This window comes from Carya illinoinensis, chromosome 4, assembly GCF_018687715.1.
Source record: "Carya illinoinensis cultivar Pawnee chromosome 4, C.illinoinensisPawnee_v1, whole genome shotgun sequence".
NCBI lineage: Eukaryota > Viridiplantae > Streptophyta > Magnoliopsida > Fagales > Juglandaceae > Carya > Carya illinoinensis.
The window spans coordinates 39363428-39379410 of NC_056755.1; the positions used below are offsets into that span (position 1 = coordinate 39363428).

The window sequence follows — 15983 nt, forward strand, 5'->3', positions numbered from 1 at the left end:
GCACAAGAAGCAACCATACCATTTTGGAGTATAGCTCAACAAACTCCAACCTACCACGTACGTACAGCCTCCACATTAACCCATAAAGCTAGCTAGCGCATGCACGGCATTCATACCGCGTAGATGTTTTGTGATTAATTCTACGAAAGTGAATGCGAAACATAGGGCCATTCGATGAGAAGCCAAGATGGTTAACGTGTTTCGACCTTTCATTTGAGTATATCTATATACGTAACCCAGAATCCACATGCATATAATGCTTAATTTATGGATCCCTCAGCCGTTGGAAATATTATTAATGCTGGCCACCAAAACACGTTTTTATATATAACTAGGATATTCTCCGTCTAATTTCTTCCTATAAAAATGGGAAAAACTAAGATTTCTATTTAATTTTGAAGGGGAAGAAAAAAAAATAAGTATAGCTGTTGAAAGTTGTTCATTAAACTAAAGTCTACATCTATTTATTAAATAAAAATTTTATGTATAATTATTTTTACAAACACGAAAATTGTAAGAGCACGTCAAGTAAGCCCCTAAGGCTAATCACGAAACCGTAACCCATACGACACATGCAAATAACAACCCTTCTTGATTTGACTTGATTGCAATCTTACAATATTATATGCCATCGACAATTAATATTTTTTAAAGTTTATTTTATTTAAATGCAAAAACCTAAAATAAAATAGTGAAAACATATAAAGTGTACTAGAGACAACTTAAAATAAGTTGATCGTGCTTAAATCATAATCTCAATATATATATATATATATTACACCGTCATCTTACTCTAACCTTACAATGAAGAGATAGTCCATGTCTATCAGCTTTTAACTTCTTTTTTAAAAAAATTAAAAGACAGTCCAAATGTGATAGAAAGTGTCATATTTATCAAGTGAGATAATAGTAAGTATATAAATAATTAATACCCTTAATGGCAAGTTTGGATGCTTAAAGTACTTCAAAATTTTGTAAACAAATAGTTAAATGGTTTAAATGAAGATACTTTATTGAGTTTTGAAAAATGAGAGAGAAAAAGTTAAATAAAAATATTTTTTAAATAAGTATTGTGTTAAAATTTGTGAAAGTGAATAGATATAGCAAAAAAATTATTTGAAAATTATTTTTAATATTAATTTTTTAAAGGTTTGTAAAAGTTGTATTGATTTTTATGTTTAAGTAATAATTAAGTAATAATTAAATGAAAAAATTGAAATTTTAAAATTGAAAGAGTGTTTTATATTTTAGTGATATTTGATAATGAAGCTAAGATAAATTTTGAAGATTTTGGAAATTTTCATGTTTGCCAAACATGCCATGTAATAATATAAAAAAAAAATATTTTGTTCATGCCTAGAACGTGCAAGTCTCGTGCGGGCCTTTTTAAAAAAAGTGAAACTTATTTAAAAATTTACTTTTCATGGTGCTTCTTATTGTTTTTAAATAGATTGTACAAGAATCATACACCCTTATTATAGACTTATATCTAACATTACACGTAATATGATATCTTTTGAAATTTTATTCTCAGTCAACAGAGATTGTGGTTTATAATAGTTAGAGATACAATATAAATAATTAAATTATCTTTTTTTATCAATTTAAATTTTTGACATAGATGATAATTTAATAATAATTATCAAGAATAAATAATCACTTGAAACGATAAGAACACGAATTGTCATCCCTAGTCGTTGGATTCCAAGAATAAAATGTATGTTATATAATTTTCCCTCTAAATCTTTTAATATTGTTTAACAATTAACCACGACATGCGGTCTACCTTTGACTGGCTAAATTATATTTTTCTCTCGCTCAAACAACTTTTAAGTTGAGATTAGGGAGTAGTACACTCGCACAAGACTTTGGTAATTTACATCTTTTGCATATATGCTACTAATGTTGTGTTCACATTTTTATCTAAAATAATATAATTTTTTTAGACTAATGCCTTCTTTTTATTATATGGTGCCTTTTTATGCTTTGAGTTAATAACGTAATTTTTTAATATTTATTGATAATTTAATATCATTAAATAGTGGAATACTTATTTTATTTGTCTAGCAATATCTTTTCTACTATAGGCTATAGAGTAGCTTGATCGAGAAATGTCCTATAAAAAGTATCATATAACTTTCTATGGTTATTAGAATTGCTACGGTTATAAAAGAATTACATAAAAATAATCTTATAATCTGATGTGCTTTTACATGATCTATTAAATTTATTATATAATAAAAGTAATTTTATAATCTGACGAACTACATGAAACTACGTTAGCTTATAAAATTATTTTTATATAATTTATTTGTGACTAAAATATTTCTCTAAAATATTTAGAAATTTCACTATCAGTTCACATCATTCTAAAAAAATAAAAGAAGAAAAAAAAAAGGTACTGTAATTGATTATATCTGTTGGAGGATTGTAAAACACTTGTGATAAGTTTTTTTTTTGTTTTTCACATCCTTGTTCTTATATTTTATGTACATTTTATCACACTTTCGTAATGCTTAGCATACAGTACATGACAAACGGTGCCACTTATCCTGTACACGGAAAACTATATTATTAATTTTATATTGGATCCTTTATTTTAAAAAAAAAAAAAAAAAAAACTTGTATATTGGTTCCTAAAATATAAAATATTATTATCTGAGCTTACTGTGACTATGATCTCATTGATTTTACTTCTTACGTAAATTTTAAAATTTATTGCAACAGAGATTAACATATAAAGCTGACTCAGTAACATTAATTTGCTCGTGTGAATTTTGAGTGTTTATTTGTTATTTTGATAATCACTTTATATATCCTTCTATTCTAATGTAAATCTTATAATCCAAAGGACAACTCTTAATGCATAAATTTGAAAAAAAAAAAAGTCATTCTCAACCCATAATAACGATTTGGGCCTTGACAGTGCGGTCCAAAGCTTACAATGGCAGTTCAGGATGTCAGTATGACAGTACGATGCTCATACCAACATCCATAGTATTAGATAGTTAAAAATTATAGTGAACATAAATAGAGAATAAGATACATGAATTTATATGGTTCGACACAAAACCTACATTTATGAATCGTTTGGAGGGTAAATCCACTATGAGATAAGTATCTTACAGCCTCTAATGCTCTTTCGTACCTCATTGTATCAATTGGGATCGGTGACCCCTTTGACCTAGAGAAGATGGTTTTTGGAGTCTCCTCATCGTAGGGTTGAAGAAGATTCATCGATTATTTCAGTCGAAGTCTCCCTTATCTTTCTATCAGATCCCCATTTGTCCAAGCCTTTAGATGTGCTGAGAAATGGCAACTTTATGGCACCTCACCTTTTGTGTGTTTCACTTCCCCTATTATCTTGTCCTCTCCTATCTCTTCTCTTACTTCCTGATGATGGCTTCTTCATGGACTAGGCCAGGAAGGCTATATTGGGCCTACTAGATTTACCCCCAATTGTATGTCGTGATTTTTAAGATCGAATTGCTCAACAAGAAGGTTTTGAGAATTTTCAAGTCAAGTCGTAATAGAGACAGCTTGCGAAAACCTATAGAAAAACTAAATCCCAGGAACCAATCCCTAGTTTTCTGTTTATTTGTGTTAAGCAATGAAGATCTCCAAGTGTGAAGCTCGTCTTGGAGAGATAGGCGGGGAGAGGGCTCAATCATGTAAGGTGCGAGTATGGCGGCTTGGAGAGCTAGGTGTGAGATTTGATCGACTACTCTAGGCATGAGCGTAGAGCTTGGCTTGTAAAGCCAAGTGGGAGATGTGATTGACTGCGCTAGGTGTGAGTGCGGATCTTGGCTTTGAGAGCTAGGAAAGAGATATGCTCGATTATGCTAGGTGCGAGCACAGAACTCGACTTGAAAAGACAAGTGGGAGATGGCTCAACTACACTAGGTGCTAACGCGGAACTCGAGAAAGTTTGCAAATTTTGTAATAAGGGTGTTTGAGGATGGGCCCCTAGGAAGTTTGTTTGTACGAACATTTGCCTAAAAATCGAATGTTCAGACGATTGCACTTGACTGTCTATCGTTAGCAAAGAGTGCGCATTTCCTCAATTGCTTTTGCTATTGTTGGTGGCAATAGATTTTTTGCCCCTTGATGCGAGTTGTTGTTGATTTTTCCATTTTGGTATTGATGTTAAAGATTGTCTATAGTAACCTGCGCTAAGTGGTCAGGGACCTTGTCAACCCCCTGGGTCCGTCTCAATTGTTGAACCCGTCGACTTGTTCCTAAAGGTCACCTGCATGACGGGGTTGTGTAGCTCAGAGGCTTGTTTCTGGAGGTAACCCGATAGTGACGGTTGTGGCACGATTGTCAATACTCAATATTTGTTGGAGAAGATGCTAGGCGAGAGATGTGCTAAACCGCATTGGATGCGAGTGCAAAGCTCGACTTGGAGAGCTAAAAGGAAGATATGCTCAACCGTGCTAGGTGGTGAGAATAAATGGGACACTTAGGAGAGGTGTTCTCTCCTTTGATTGTCAGTGAGAGACAACCAGGTGGGAAATGTACTCGACCCCGCTGGTTAGCAAGGCGAGTGTAGGAACACTCGACTTTGTTAAAGAAGATGTTCGACTGCATTGAGGGGCAACCCATGTGCTTGAGTTGGGTTAAACCCAGTGGGAGACGTGGTCGACCGCGTTGAGGGAGGCAAACCCGAATTCTCTAGTATGGTTGAACCCGGCAGGAGACGAACTCGGTTGCGCTGCTTTGGCAAGAAACGGAGCTTGACCTCGTTGTTGTTGTGGCAGAAGGTACCAACGAAGGCAAGAGATTCCAACAGCAGTTGTGGTAGTGATTGCAGAAGATTTCTCCAACTTACGGTCATCATGGGAGTGTATGATTGTGCTTGGCGACGAGAAACTGTTAAGAGGAGCCTTCATGATCAAGGACTTTTTGGTCGGTGACAAAAGACACCGGCAAGACGGGTGGTAGTCACAGTTGCCTAGTTTGTGGGACTTTAAGGTGCCGTACACCTTTCATATGTATTGTGCATGGCATGTACATCACACAAGGGCTGTGAAGAATAGGTGGAAGACACCACCATTCTTGCTTGGGTATCAGGTTGGGTGATTGACCTTATCCTATGTCGTGCAAAGGAAGTGGCAGGCTTTCATTCCCGCTATGTCCACCCTGGGTGCGTCTTTACATGCCCCATGCATGGTGCATGCACACAAGGCAATTAAGTGCACTGCATGGGCAAGAAATTTTCTCTTCAAGCGTGAAATGTTAGATGCATGTGTTTTATGCACTGTACACTTGGGTGAGGAACAATGCATAAAACTTATCTTGCATAAAACTAACCATATGGGTGAGGAACAATTCTCTTGCCCATTATTTTCTTAACAATGTTATTCAAAAAAATAAAAATAAAAATAATTACAGATGAAAATGCGGGAAAAGCTTATCTACTCATTCGGATATGACTCCAAAAGTCAGGAAAATCATCATTCTCACACTTCTAGTGTAGAGAGTAAGTCGATTCCATGACCGCATCAACTGTTAATGTATAAATTCGTACAACATGCCGGAATAGGAAAAAGAGTCATCCCTGACTCATAATAAAGATTCGAGCCTTGAGGTTACGATGCCCGTATGTATATCCATAACAGTAGATGGTTAAAAAAAATATAGGAAATGTAAATAGATAATGACATAAGAATTTATGTGGTTTAATACAGAGCCTACGTTCATGGGTCATTTGGAGGAAAATTCATTATGATATAATTATTTTAAGTCTCTTATGGTTGCTCATTCCTTACTATACGAATTGGGGCTAGGGACACCTTTTGGCCTAAAGAGAATGGTCTCTGGAGTCTCCTTGTCCTGAGGTTAAAAAAGATCCCTCGGTTATTCTAATTAGGGGAGAGCATTGGCCGGTCCAGACTAGATAAACTGACCAGACCAGTCATTTTTGGACAGGACCGGACCGGACTGAATTGGTCCTATCCAAAAAATTGAGGACCAAATTCATTCGGTTCAGTCCGTGGTCTAGGGATTTTTCACCCCGAACCGGATCAAACCAGACATAATGAAAAATTAAAAAAAGAAAAAAATTATATATATTATTTATATAAATAATTGTATAAATTAATTATATATCATAATATTACATAAGTATAATATTTTTTAATGTATAACTATAATATATAGTACTAGTATATATTAATATATTAATATATTATAAGAGTTATAGTATAAATTATAATGTATATATAAACTTATAATAGTATTAGTATAGTTAACTTAATATGTTCGTATTAAATCACTATAACTACATAGAGTATTATTTATATAGTATTTAATATAGCTACATAAAGTATTAGTAGAACTATATAGAGTATTAGTAATAAGAGTATTACTATTATTTAATATAGTATTACATAATGTCATAGAGTATTAATAAATGTGTGGGGTTTGAAGAGATATAATAATACTAGTATATTACATATAATATTACTATTATTACATATTGTTATTAGTTATAGTATTAGTACTAGTATATTATTAGTTGAGAAATACTTTTTGCAGTCGGGAGATGCAGTCGGCTGTAAAAAAAAAATTAATACGGGACCTACATGAAAAAAAAAATTATTTTTATAACTTTTTATAATTCATGTAGGTCCTCTTGAATATAAAAATTTTTTTTTATAATTTTTTTTATTCATTCCGTACAGCCAACTGCACGCCGACTGCATGTGGCGACTGTACGTAGCAAAGCTGTTATTAGTTATAGTAAATAAGTTAATAACTATTACAAATTTACTAAATACTAATAGACTAATAGTATTAGCGTATTACTAATATATATATAATAGTATATTATATGTATATATATTAAATATATTACCATATAATTACATAAGTATTAAACAAAATGCCATTTGATTGATATATATATAATTAAAAAAAAAAAAGTCTAGGATGGACCTAACAGACCAAATGGACCGAACCATCCCGAATAGGTCCAGTCCAGGGTTTTTCCACCCTCTTTAGACTGGACCAAACTCCCTCCTAATTCTAATCAAGGTCTCCCTTATCTTTCCATCATGATTCATATCCATTTTATTCGAGTCATTAAGAACGATGAGGAATGAAAATTTTACATCACCTCACCATTTTGGACTTTCCCTCTTATCGTGTCCCTTCCTTTCTCTTCTCTTACTCCCTTTTTGAAGAGATTCAAGTATGAAGTGATCGGCCAATTTGATCAAGAAAAACCCATCTTTTAACATCAAGAAAATGGTCTCTGAATGGATCATGCCACTGTCTCATTTTAAATAACCAAATTTTACAATTTTTATTAAACAATCACCTTTTCATTTTTTTTTTAAATTCATAAACTTTTTAAAACGAAAATGAATTTTCTTAAAGAAAAAAGAACTCAGGAATTTCACTAAAAAAGAGATTTATTTATTTATTTATTTTCTTTATTGATGGTTGTCAATTCAAATATGATATTCAGATAAAGAATGCTCGCAGTGAATTGCAAGCATGCATTCTAGAAAACAAAATTAAATATTGAAACTTTCCCTTTTGAAATTTGTTGTTTATTCTCTTTATGATGTAGCTTAGAAAATCAATAGGAAAAAAAAAAAGTAATGTTACGTATAGTTAGTTTTGTGTATTCTTTTATGAACTATATGTAATTAACTGTATCAATTTTTTTAATACGCAACCAATCATATCAGTAAAGTATACAAAAGAATATACAAAAGTGACTGCATATAAAAATTTTATTTGTAGAATTATGTTTGTATAATTCCTTTGTGACTAGAATACTTTTCTTCTTTAAATACTACCGAACTGTAGCTTGAACCAATACACATAAATGATCTTCAAACTAAAACCTAACAATTAAACCATTTTAATTAAAATCAATTCCCTTTAATTAATATTTAACTATGTCTGTTTGAAACTTTAGAACTCAAATAAAAACTTAATTTTTATCTATTTATCTTCCAATTACATCATTTAACTTGGATAGAAAATAAGAGAATTTTGAATAGATTGAAAAGAATAAAAAGTTTTACGAATTTTTTTAAGAATGAAAAGAATAAACATATAAAATGAATTTTGTAATATTTCTAGTTGGAGATTTTTAAATAATAAATATTTCACACAAACAATAAGAGGATGATTAGAAAATGAGATGTGATTTGAATTTTGTAAATAGTAGTAAAATGGTTTGTGAATAATGGTAAAATGGTTTGAATTGAGATGTTTTTATTGGATTTTGGAAAATAAGAGAAAAATTGAATAAAAATATTATAAAATTAAAATATTATTAGAATATAATTTTTTATATTTTCATTTTTTAATATGTTATTGTTTTAAAATTTAATAAAAGTTGTATTGTTTTTTGTGTTTTGTTTGGTAGTTTAGGAAAGTTGCAATGATTCAGGAATGATTAGACGAAAAAATTGAAAATTTGATATTAAAAAATGTTTGTATTTGGATAGTATTTTAAAAAAATCATGAAAAATTTTGAGATGAGATGAGAATGAGATTAGATGAGTTTTCCAAACAAGTTCTAAGGTTATAATTGGATACTGAAATGATCTCAGATGATCTGTAAATAATTTAAATAATAACAAATAAATAATAAATAATTTCTTAAGAATAGTGAACTATTCATAAATAAAATTAAATAATCGTTTGGATTCAGAGATAAGAAAAGATTATTTAGATAAAACTTAAAAGTTGAATAAAATATTATTATTATTTTAAAATTCAAAAAAGTTGAATTGTTTATTAAATTTTATGTAAAAATTTACGAAAATTATAATGATGAGATGAAATGAGATAAAATATTTTCTAAATCCAAAAGAGATCTTACTAAACACATATGATCAGTTAGGAACTTCTTGAAAAGAAATTGTCTGATTTCGAGAAGGATAGTGATAGAGTTACTACTCTCTTATTATCTATTACTACTTATAGTCTATATAAAGTTTTTTATTTTTTTTTATTATTTTATTTTAAATAGTTTTTTAATATCTTTAATCATTAAGAATTTTCCAAACATTCTTAAACATTAAGAAAAAATTAAAAAAATATATAATTTTACTCACTTTCTAAACTATTAAATAAAATAAAAAATTTTAAAAAACTAAATAATAAATAATAAGAGAGTAGTAACCTGTGAGAAACAGACATTTGTAATTAAAACTATATGAGAATAGATTTTTTCAATATTTAATGCTTAATAACGAAAGGAGTGGAAGAAAAGGAGCTGAGAAGAGAGAGAGAGAAAGAGAGAGAGAGAGGTTGGGGATGTGGAACTTTGAAGGAGAGAGGCGGGAGGGGGCCAGATGGATGGATGCTCTTCAATGTGTATATATATTTATATATCTATATAAACGTGAAGTCTATGCTCTGCGATTCGATTCTCTCTACCGTCCAATAAACCGCTGGCCCTAAAATCCTCATCTTTCTCTATTCTCTTTCTTTGTTCTCTCTCTCTGATTATTGCAAGAACCCAGAAAATCTAGAAAGCAGGAGGAGGAGGAAACTCTACTACTAACCAGAAAAAGGAGTTTTTCTGATCGGAAATGAAGCAATAACCCCTCATTTATTTTTGCTCAAAACACTGATTCGAAGTTTATTTACTTCGTTTTTATCGTTGTTGCGTTTGGTTGGACTTTCTACCTCGGTTTCTCTCTGGTTAAGGTACGGACGGACGGTTTTCTTTCGTTTTTGTATTTCCTTCTTCTTCTTTCATAATCTCTTATTTTCGGGTCTGATCTGGGTGGGCATTTGAAATTAGCGGTCTTCTCTAGCTTTTTCTTGGCAGCCAAACACGCCGTGAAAGTTTCGTCATTTTTGTCGGACACCCTGATTTTAGATGAATGGAGGGGTACAACGGGGATTCTTTGCACGATTTTGATGTATATTGCGACGTGCATTGGTTTCCAGATATAATAATGAAATGAGATGAAAGGTTTTGGATTTAGCTTTTGGTGTTCTATAGTTTTCGAGTCAGATCCGCTCTGCCTTCGGCTGTGTATGTACGAATGATACTGTATTAGATAATGCTATGTTTCAAATTGTTGTTTTCCTTCCAAAAAAGTTCTCCTATGAGGTTCTCTTTTTTTACCTTCTTCTTATGGCTTTGAATTTGGTCCTTTAGTTCTGGGAATGCTCAGAGAAAGAAATAGAAATGCCCCGAATGCTAAAAAATTGAGCTCTGATTTTTGTTTTCTTTCTGGAAATCAAATGTTTTAAATAGCGAAAATTTTTGGGAACCTATTTCTTCGCCGGACTTGGATGATGTGGACTTTTTTTTTTTTTTTAAAAAAAAAAAATTCTGAGCCAAAATAATTTTGAGGCATTTATTGAAAAAGGATCACCCACATGCATATCATGTGTATGTTCCGTTGGAAGCAGAAACTTGCTCATGGCAGCTTTTAAATTTGTTCTTACTCGCTCAAAAAAAAAAAAAATCTTACTCATTTTTCGTCCGAACCATACAGACCGATGGTGTTCTATCTGTGCTGCAACTCGTTGGCGTTTTCCTTGCTTTTGCTGTCTGTTGCGTAAGTCTGAAGATTCCCATTGTATGTTTTTTTCCCCTTCCCCTGACAGACAGTGCACCGATAGGCGACAAACTCTGACTGGAGCCCTCAGGCCGTAGAACTTCATCATGGTTGCCACCGCCGCTACTTCTGCATTCTTTCCGGCCGCATCTCCAGCTCCAGACTCTGGCGCAAAGACGGTCAAAAAGCTTGCGAATTTGGGAGTAATGAAGTCAAAATCTGCTGGGTCTTCCGGTGCCTTGCAGGGCAAGGCAAGTGCCCAAGTTTCTCCCAAAATAAATGGTACCTCAGTTGGGTTGACAAAACCAGTGGAAGGTGTGAAGAGTGAGTTTGAAACGTCGTCGCCTGCCCCCAGGACTTTCATTAACACATTACCTGATTGGAGTATGCTTCTTGCCGCCATCACCACAATCTTCTTGGCTGCCGAGAAGCAGTGGATGATGCTTGATTGGAAACCAAGGCGGCCCGACATGCTCATTGACCCTTTTGATCTAGGGAGAATTGTTCAGGATGGTCGTGTGTTCCGGCAGAATTTTTCTATTAGATCATATGAAATAGGTGCTGATCGCACAGCGTCGATAGAAACGTTGATGAATCATCTACAGGTATTATTAAATCCTCAAATTTTAGACATTTAAAAAAAAAAATTATTTAGTGGGTCGTTCTGTTTTTATTGACTAGCATATAATACGAGATTTCTTCTTCATGAGCTGTTTTCTTATTCCACCTGCTTTTGTTGCAGGAAACTGCTCTTAACCACGTTAAGGGTGCTGGACTTCTTGGTGATGGCTTTGGCTCGACGCCAGAGATGTGCAAAAAGAACCTCATATGGGTGGTTACACGAATGCAGGTGGTGGTAGATCGCTATCCTACTTGGTAAGCCACTTCATTCTAATAGTTTGTGCTGATTAACTGCACTTAAGCATTAGCTGATGGATTTTCTCATTTAGTCGTACGGTTTATGTCTTGTTCGTCCATTTTTCATACAGGACTTTGATTATTGTATACTAAATCAATAGCATAGATTATAGTTTGCAGGGCTGTCCGTGTAGCAAAGTGTTGGCTAGTTACTATGCTCTGTTTACGTATCTTGCACTTAAAGGTTTCTAAATGATCACTAAGTTTTTGGGGATGATGCCTTATCAAGGTTGTGCTCAATTTGTGCATTTGCAGGGATATTAATTTTTTGGGGACATTAGTGTGTCTTGGAAGCATAACATATTATCATTGGCGAATCCCTAGGAGTTGGCTCAAGTGGTAAAGCCCTTGGGCTTGGGGGTATGCTCCTCCTTGGTCTAAGGTTCATATCCCCTTGGATGCAAACAATCTCTAGGGGCCATCGGACTTGGGGATTTTTTTCTTTGAATTACTTGAAATGTACTTGCAGGAAGCTCCTTGCCGACCCTACACCCTCAAGATTAGTTGGGACGTTACTCCTGGACACACAGTGCCAAAAAAAAAAATTACCATAGGTGGATTTTCTGACCTCAGGATTGTTAATTCTTAGTATGAAGCTTACTTATCAAAATAAAATTCTAAGTATGAAGCTAAAGTTATTGCTTAAAACAAATTTGAATATTAGGAAAATACAAAATCAAGGAGAAAAAGGTTGTGGTTTTCATGGGTCCCCCTATTTCTAAGGACCTATTCGTCTTGATCAAAAGACTTGTCCCAAGATAAGTCTGAGTAATAATCATTTCATTAACAAACTTTGCAAGGCCCATTCCATGTATGAATATACCCTGTCCCTATATGATGTATTCTGATTTGCTGTTTTTTATTTAATTTTCTTAGAAGAAGAAGAAGCTCAAAGCTAGTGGTGACGTTTGGAACTCCCCTGGGTGTGAGGGTTTACACTTTTAAGAATCTTGTTTTGCATTGATTGTAAATTTTGGAGCCAACCAGTCTAAACTAATTTTTTGTGGGCAAGTTTTATGATATCTGTTTTTAGCTAAGTGTAAGAACTTTTATAAGATGCTGTCATGGTTGGAGAGCAACAGAATTCATAGGTTATAAGCTGATTTGTAGTTTCAGAAAGGATGTCCGAATATATTGATGAATTTAATTTATTTGTCTTACAGGGGTGATGTTGTGCAAGTAGACACTTGGGCCAGTCCATCTGGAAAGAATGGTATGCGCCGTGATTGGGTTTTACTTGATTCTAAAACTGGTAAAACTCTGACAAGAGCCTCTAGGTATGATTCTTTTTATAGTTGAATCTTTTTTCCCCTGTCCGTTTGAAGGCGCCTATGATACTCAAAATTGTGTCATTTATGTTACATCATAGATCTTTTACTTTGGTGATGATAATCAAAGCAATAATAATAGTCTATTTTCTTTTTACTTATTAAAAATAATAATAGTCTATTTTCTTTTTGTTGTCAGTTTTCTTGACATGATTCAGGTTGAAATGTGTTGAGAGGTGTTTTCTATGGGATGTATAGTAATAAACTTCAGGCATGCCTACATGAAATGTGTATGATTGTTTGCATTGCATGTTATTAGCAGAAGTAATTGATCGGGGTCTAAATGGTTGTGTTTTTGTCTTTGTTGATCTACAGTATATGGGTGATGATGAATAAACAAACCAGGAAGTTGTCCAAGATTCCAGAAGAAGTTCGGGGGGAAATAGAGCCTTATTTTATGGATACTGTTCCTGTTGTGGAAGAGGATAGCAGAAAACTACAAAAACTTGATGACAATACCGCAGACTATGTTCGTACTGGGTTAAGTGTAAGTTTATATTTTTCATCCAATAATTTTAATTAAGATTATTTGCTTTGGCTTCTGACAAACTGCGCTGGTTGCACCCTTGTTGCTTTCTAAATTGGTAATTTCCCCGTTATTATTTGCAGCCTAGGTGGAGTGATTTAGATGTCAATCAGCATGTCAACAATGTGAAGTATATTGGCTGGATCCTTGAGGTAGATGCTCAAGTGAATTTCTTTCTTCGGTTCATCGCCTTTGTACTTCCCCCCTCCCCCCCCCCCCCCCCCCCCCTCTCTCTCTCTCTCTCTCCCCTTCCTTTTATATGTGTCTACTAGATTCAATATACATGCTAATAATGCCTGACCCGTACAAAGATGATCAGCCAGATAAAATTCTGAATTGAATGGGTCTAACCAGAAACAACCTTTTCTTGGGTTTATTTATTGAGTACATTTACCAGTCAGCAATGTATTTGCAAACCCCTTTTGAGCAGTAGTTCTTGGTTTTCAATTTTTGAGAAAGTCTTGAATTATATGCTTAGGCAAAGATTATTTAAGTTAATGTTTTCTTATCCATCACATCCCAAAGCTCCAAGATAGAATTGTCTAAATCATTCAATACTTCCAGGTTTGTATTAATTTATAATAAGTTCCTGTCCCAGTGACATGCTTAAATTTCCAGGCTGGATAAGTAAGCCCAATCGAGGTAATGTTGTAGTCCTTTACAACGTTGGTGGTCTCACCAGGGCTTTAGTGATTTCAGTGCGGCATGCCATGTGCACCTGTCCTTGTCAAAGTATTAATTCCTGCTTTTTGTCATTGCCACGTAATACTGTTTGCCTTTCAGCTTTCATTATACTTTTTCTGTTGGCTTTTTGCTGGAATAGATATACCTAATATCAGCCATCTTGGCCCTGCAATACTTTGGTTTCTTTGAGCTAGATCTCATCAGGCTGTGCTTTGGTTTCTTTGGGGGATGCCTGAGTAATGAATTGCATCACAAGTAAAATATATTGTATTTATCCAATCTATGCTGTTCTTTCCAACATATCCCTGGTTTAATTAGCATCAGAGGTTGTCGTTTAAGATTTGTGTTCTGGGTGCCATATTCTTATCATTAAATCCATCAATATTGGGATGTGAGAAATTACAGTAAAAGATGCACAAAAGAGTAATAGATTATGCATCAACTCAGTGTCGTGTACCATCTTCCGCTTGGGCTGGTACCGACCCCTGTTATTAGTTCAGTCTCCAGATCAAAATCTGCAACATTTGACTTTGAGGTAACTTTCTAGTGCTCTTGAATGCGGGCTTTATGATGGAGATTGAAAACAATTGAGTAGGTAGTGAGATGTTTTTAGGAAAGTAGAAAAAAAATAATAGGATATGTATCATGCCTTAGCTTGCTACGCTAGTTTAATTTTGGTTAATCATGTCTAGGCCTTTTTTTTTTTCTTTTTGTGTTGGTTGTTGTTGGGGGGGGGGGGGGGGGGGGGGGGGGGGGGGGGGGGGGAGGTTTGCATTATATGACGTGGAGTTCTATACCCGGTGTTCAAATGTTTTTTGGTAGAGGACCTCATCTTGCGACCATCTTCTTAGGAGGGGAAAGAAAGTGCCATTAAGATAGACTATTGGCAGGCATGGAAGGGGCGGAATTGAGTGTTGAATGATTGGTACTTTTCTTTCTTCAGTAGATAAAAAAATTTCTGTTTCCCTTGATGGAATCTCGCTACCTGAGATTGTTTTTGTCATATTATTCGTTGTCTGTTGAAAGTATTCATGTTAATATAATCAGAAGTTGATACTGGCTGTTGCAGAGTGCTCCATTGCCAATCTTGGAGAGCTATGAGCTTTCTGCCATGACCTTGGAGTACAGGAGGGAGTGTGGAAAGGACAGCGCACTTCAGTCATTGACTGCTGTTGCTGGCAGTGGCGTTGGTAATTTGGGAACTCTGGCTGACATGGACTGCCAGCACTTGCTTCGACTCGAGAATGGAGCTGAGATTGTGAGGGGCAGGACGTCATGGAGGCCCAAACATGCCAGCAACTTTGGAACTCTTGGTCAAATTCCTGCTGAAAGCATCTAAATATTATATGAAGTGCCATTGTGGATGGAATGGATATAGGAGCGCTTGTGTAGAATACTGCATGTGTTTCTTGGATTTTATTCGTATTTGTTCTTTTTCTATATATATATTTATGATGTTCCCTTCTCTTTTGTCTTCTTCAGGAAAGAACAGTGTTCCAACCCCACCCCCACCCCCCCCCCCCCCCCCCCCCCCCCCCTGTAATAAGTAATTATCTCTCTCAAAAATCCCCTCAAAGTTCTTAACCAAAATAGTCTTAAACGAGATAGATAGACATGAACATATAGAGATGACTCGACTCGACTCGACAACATTTATTGCTATCGGTACAAATTTTTGAGGTACAACAAAATGTTCAGTAAATGTGACAGCATTTATTTTATGTTATTAATGAAAAAGATGTATATCTGTGCATGGACCCTCGCTTAATGGCCTCCCTTTCGCCCGGCTCACCTGGTTGATTGCATTGGGAGCAATGTCTGCGTTCTGGCAGTTAAGCTTAGCTGTCTGCCAATTGGCATGTCTAGGCAATTTTTATTTTGTTTTATTTGATGGCATGGCCTGTATATTTCTTTATTATTATCATTATTGCTGCATTTATTTATTTATGGAGGGCTTAAAATATCATCTTGTTTTGGTAC

The 15983-nt window shown here is 34.3% G+C and overlaps 1 protein-coding gene across 3 annotated transcripts; it reads left to right on the top strand.

Moving 5' to 3' along the window:
* Nucleotides 1–9265: 9265 nt before the first annotated feature.
* LOC122308327 (palmitoyl-acyl carrier protein thioesterase, chloroplastic-like) lies at nt 9266–15468 on the top strand. 3 transcript variants are annotated; one of them, XM_043121596.1, is made up of 8 exons: nt 9266–9681; nt 9792–10015; nt 10597–11152; nt 11290–11423; nt 12629–12742; nt 13109–13280; nt 13403–13471; nt 15073–15468. In XM_043121596.1, the coding sequence occupies exons 3-8, from the start codon at nt 10655–10657 to the stop codon at nt 15340–15342; spliced, it is 1257 nt and encodes a 418-aa protein (XP_042977530.1). In that variant the 5' UTR covers nt 9266–9681; nt 9792–10015; nt 10597–10654; the 3' UTR covers nt 15343–15468. The 3 variants fall into 3 exon arrangements, with proteins under 3 accessions (XP_042977530.1, XP_042977531.1, XP_042977529.1); XM_043121597.1 differs by lacking the exon at nt 9792–10015 and having other exon boundaries at nt 10485–11152; XM_043121595.1 differs by lacking the exon at nt 9792–10015.
* The last annotated feature ends 515 nt before the right edge of the window (nt 15469–15983 follow it).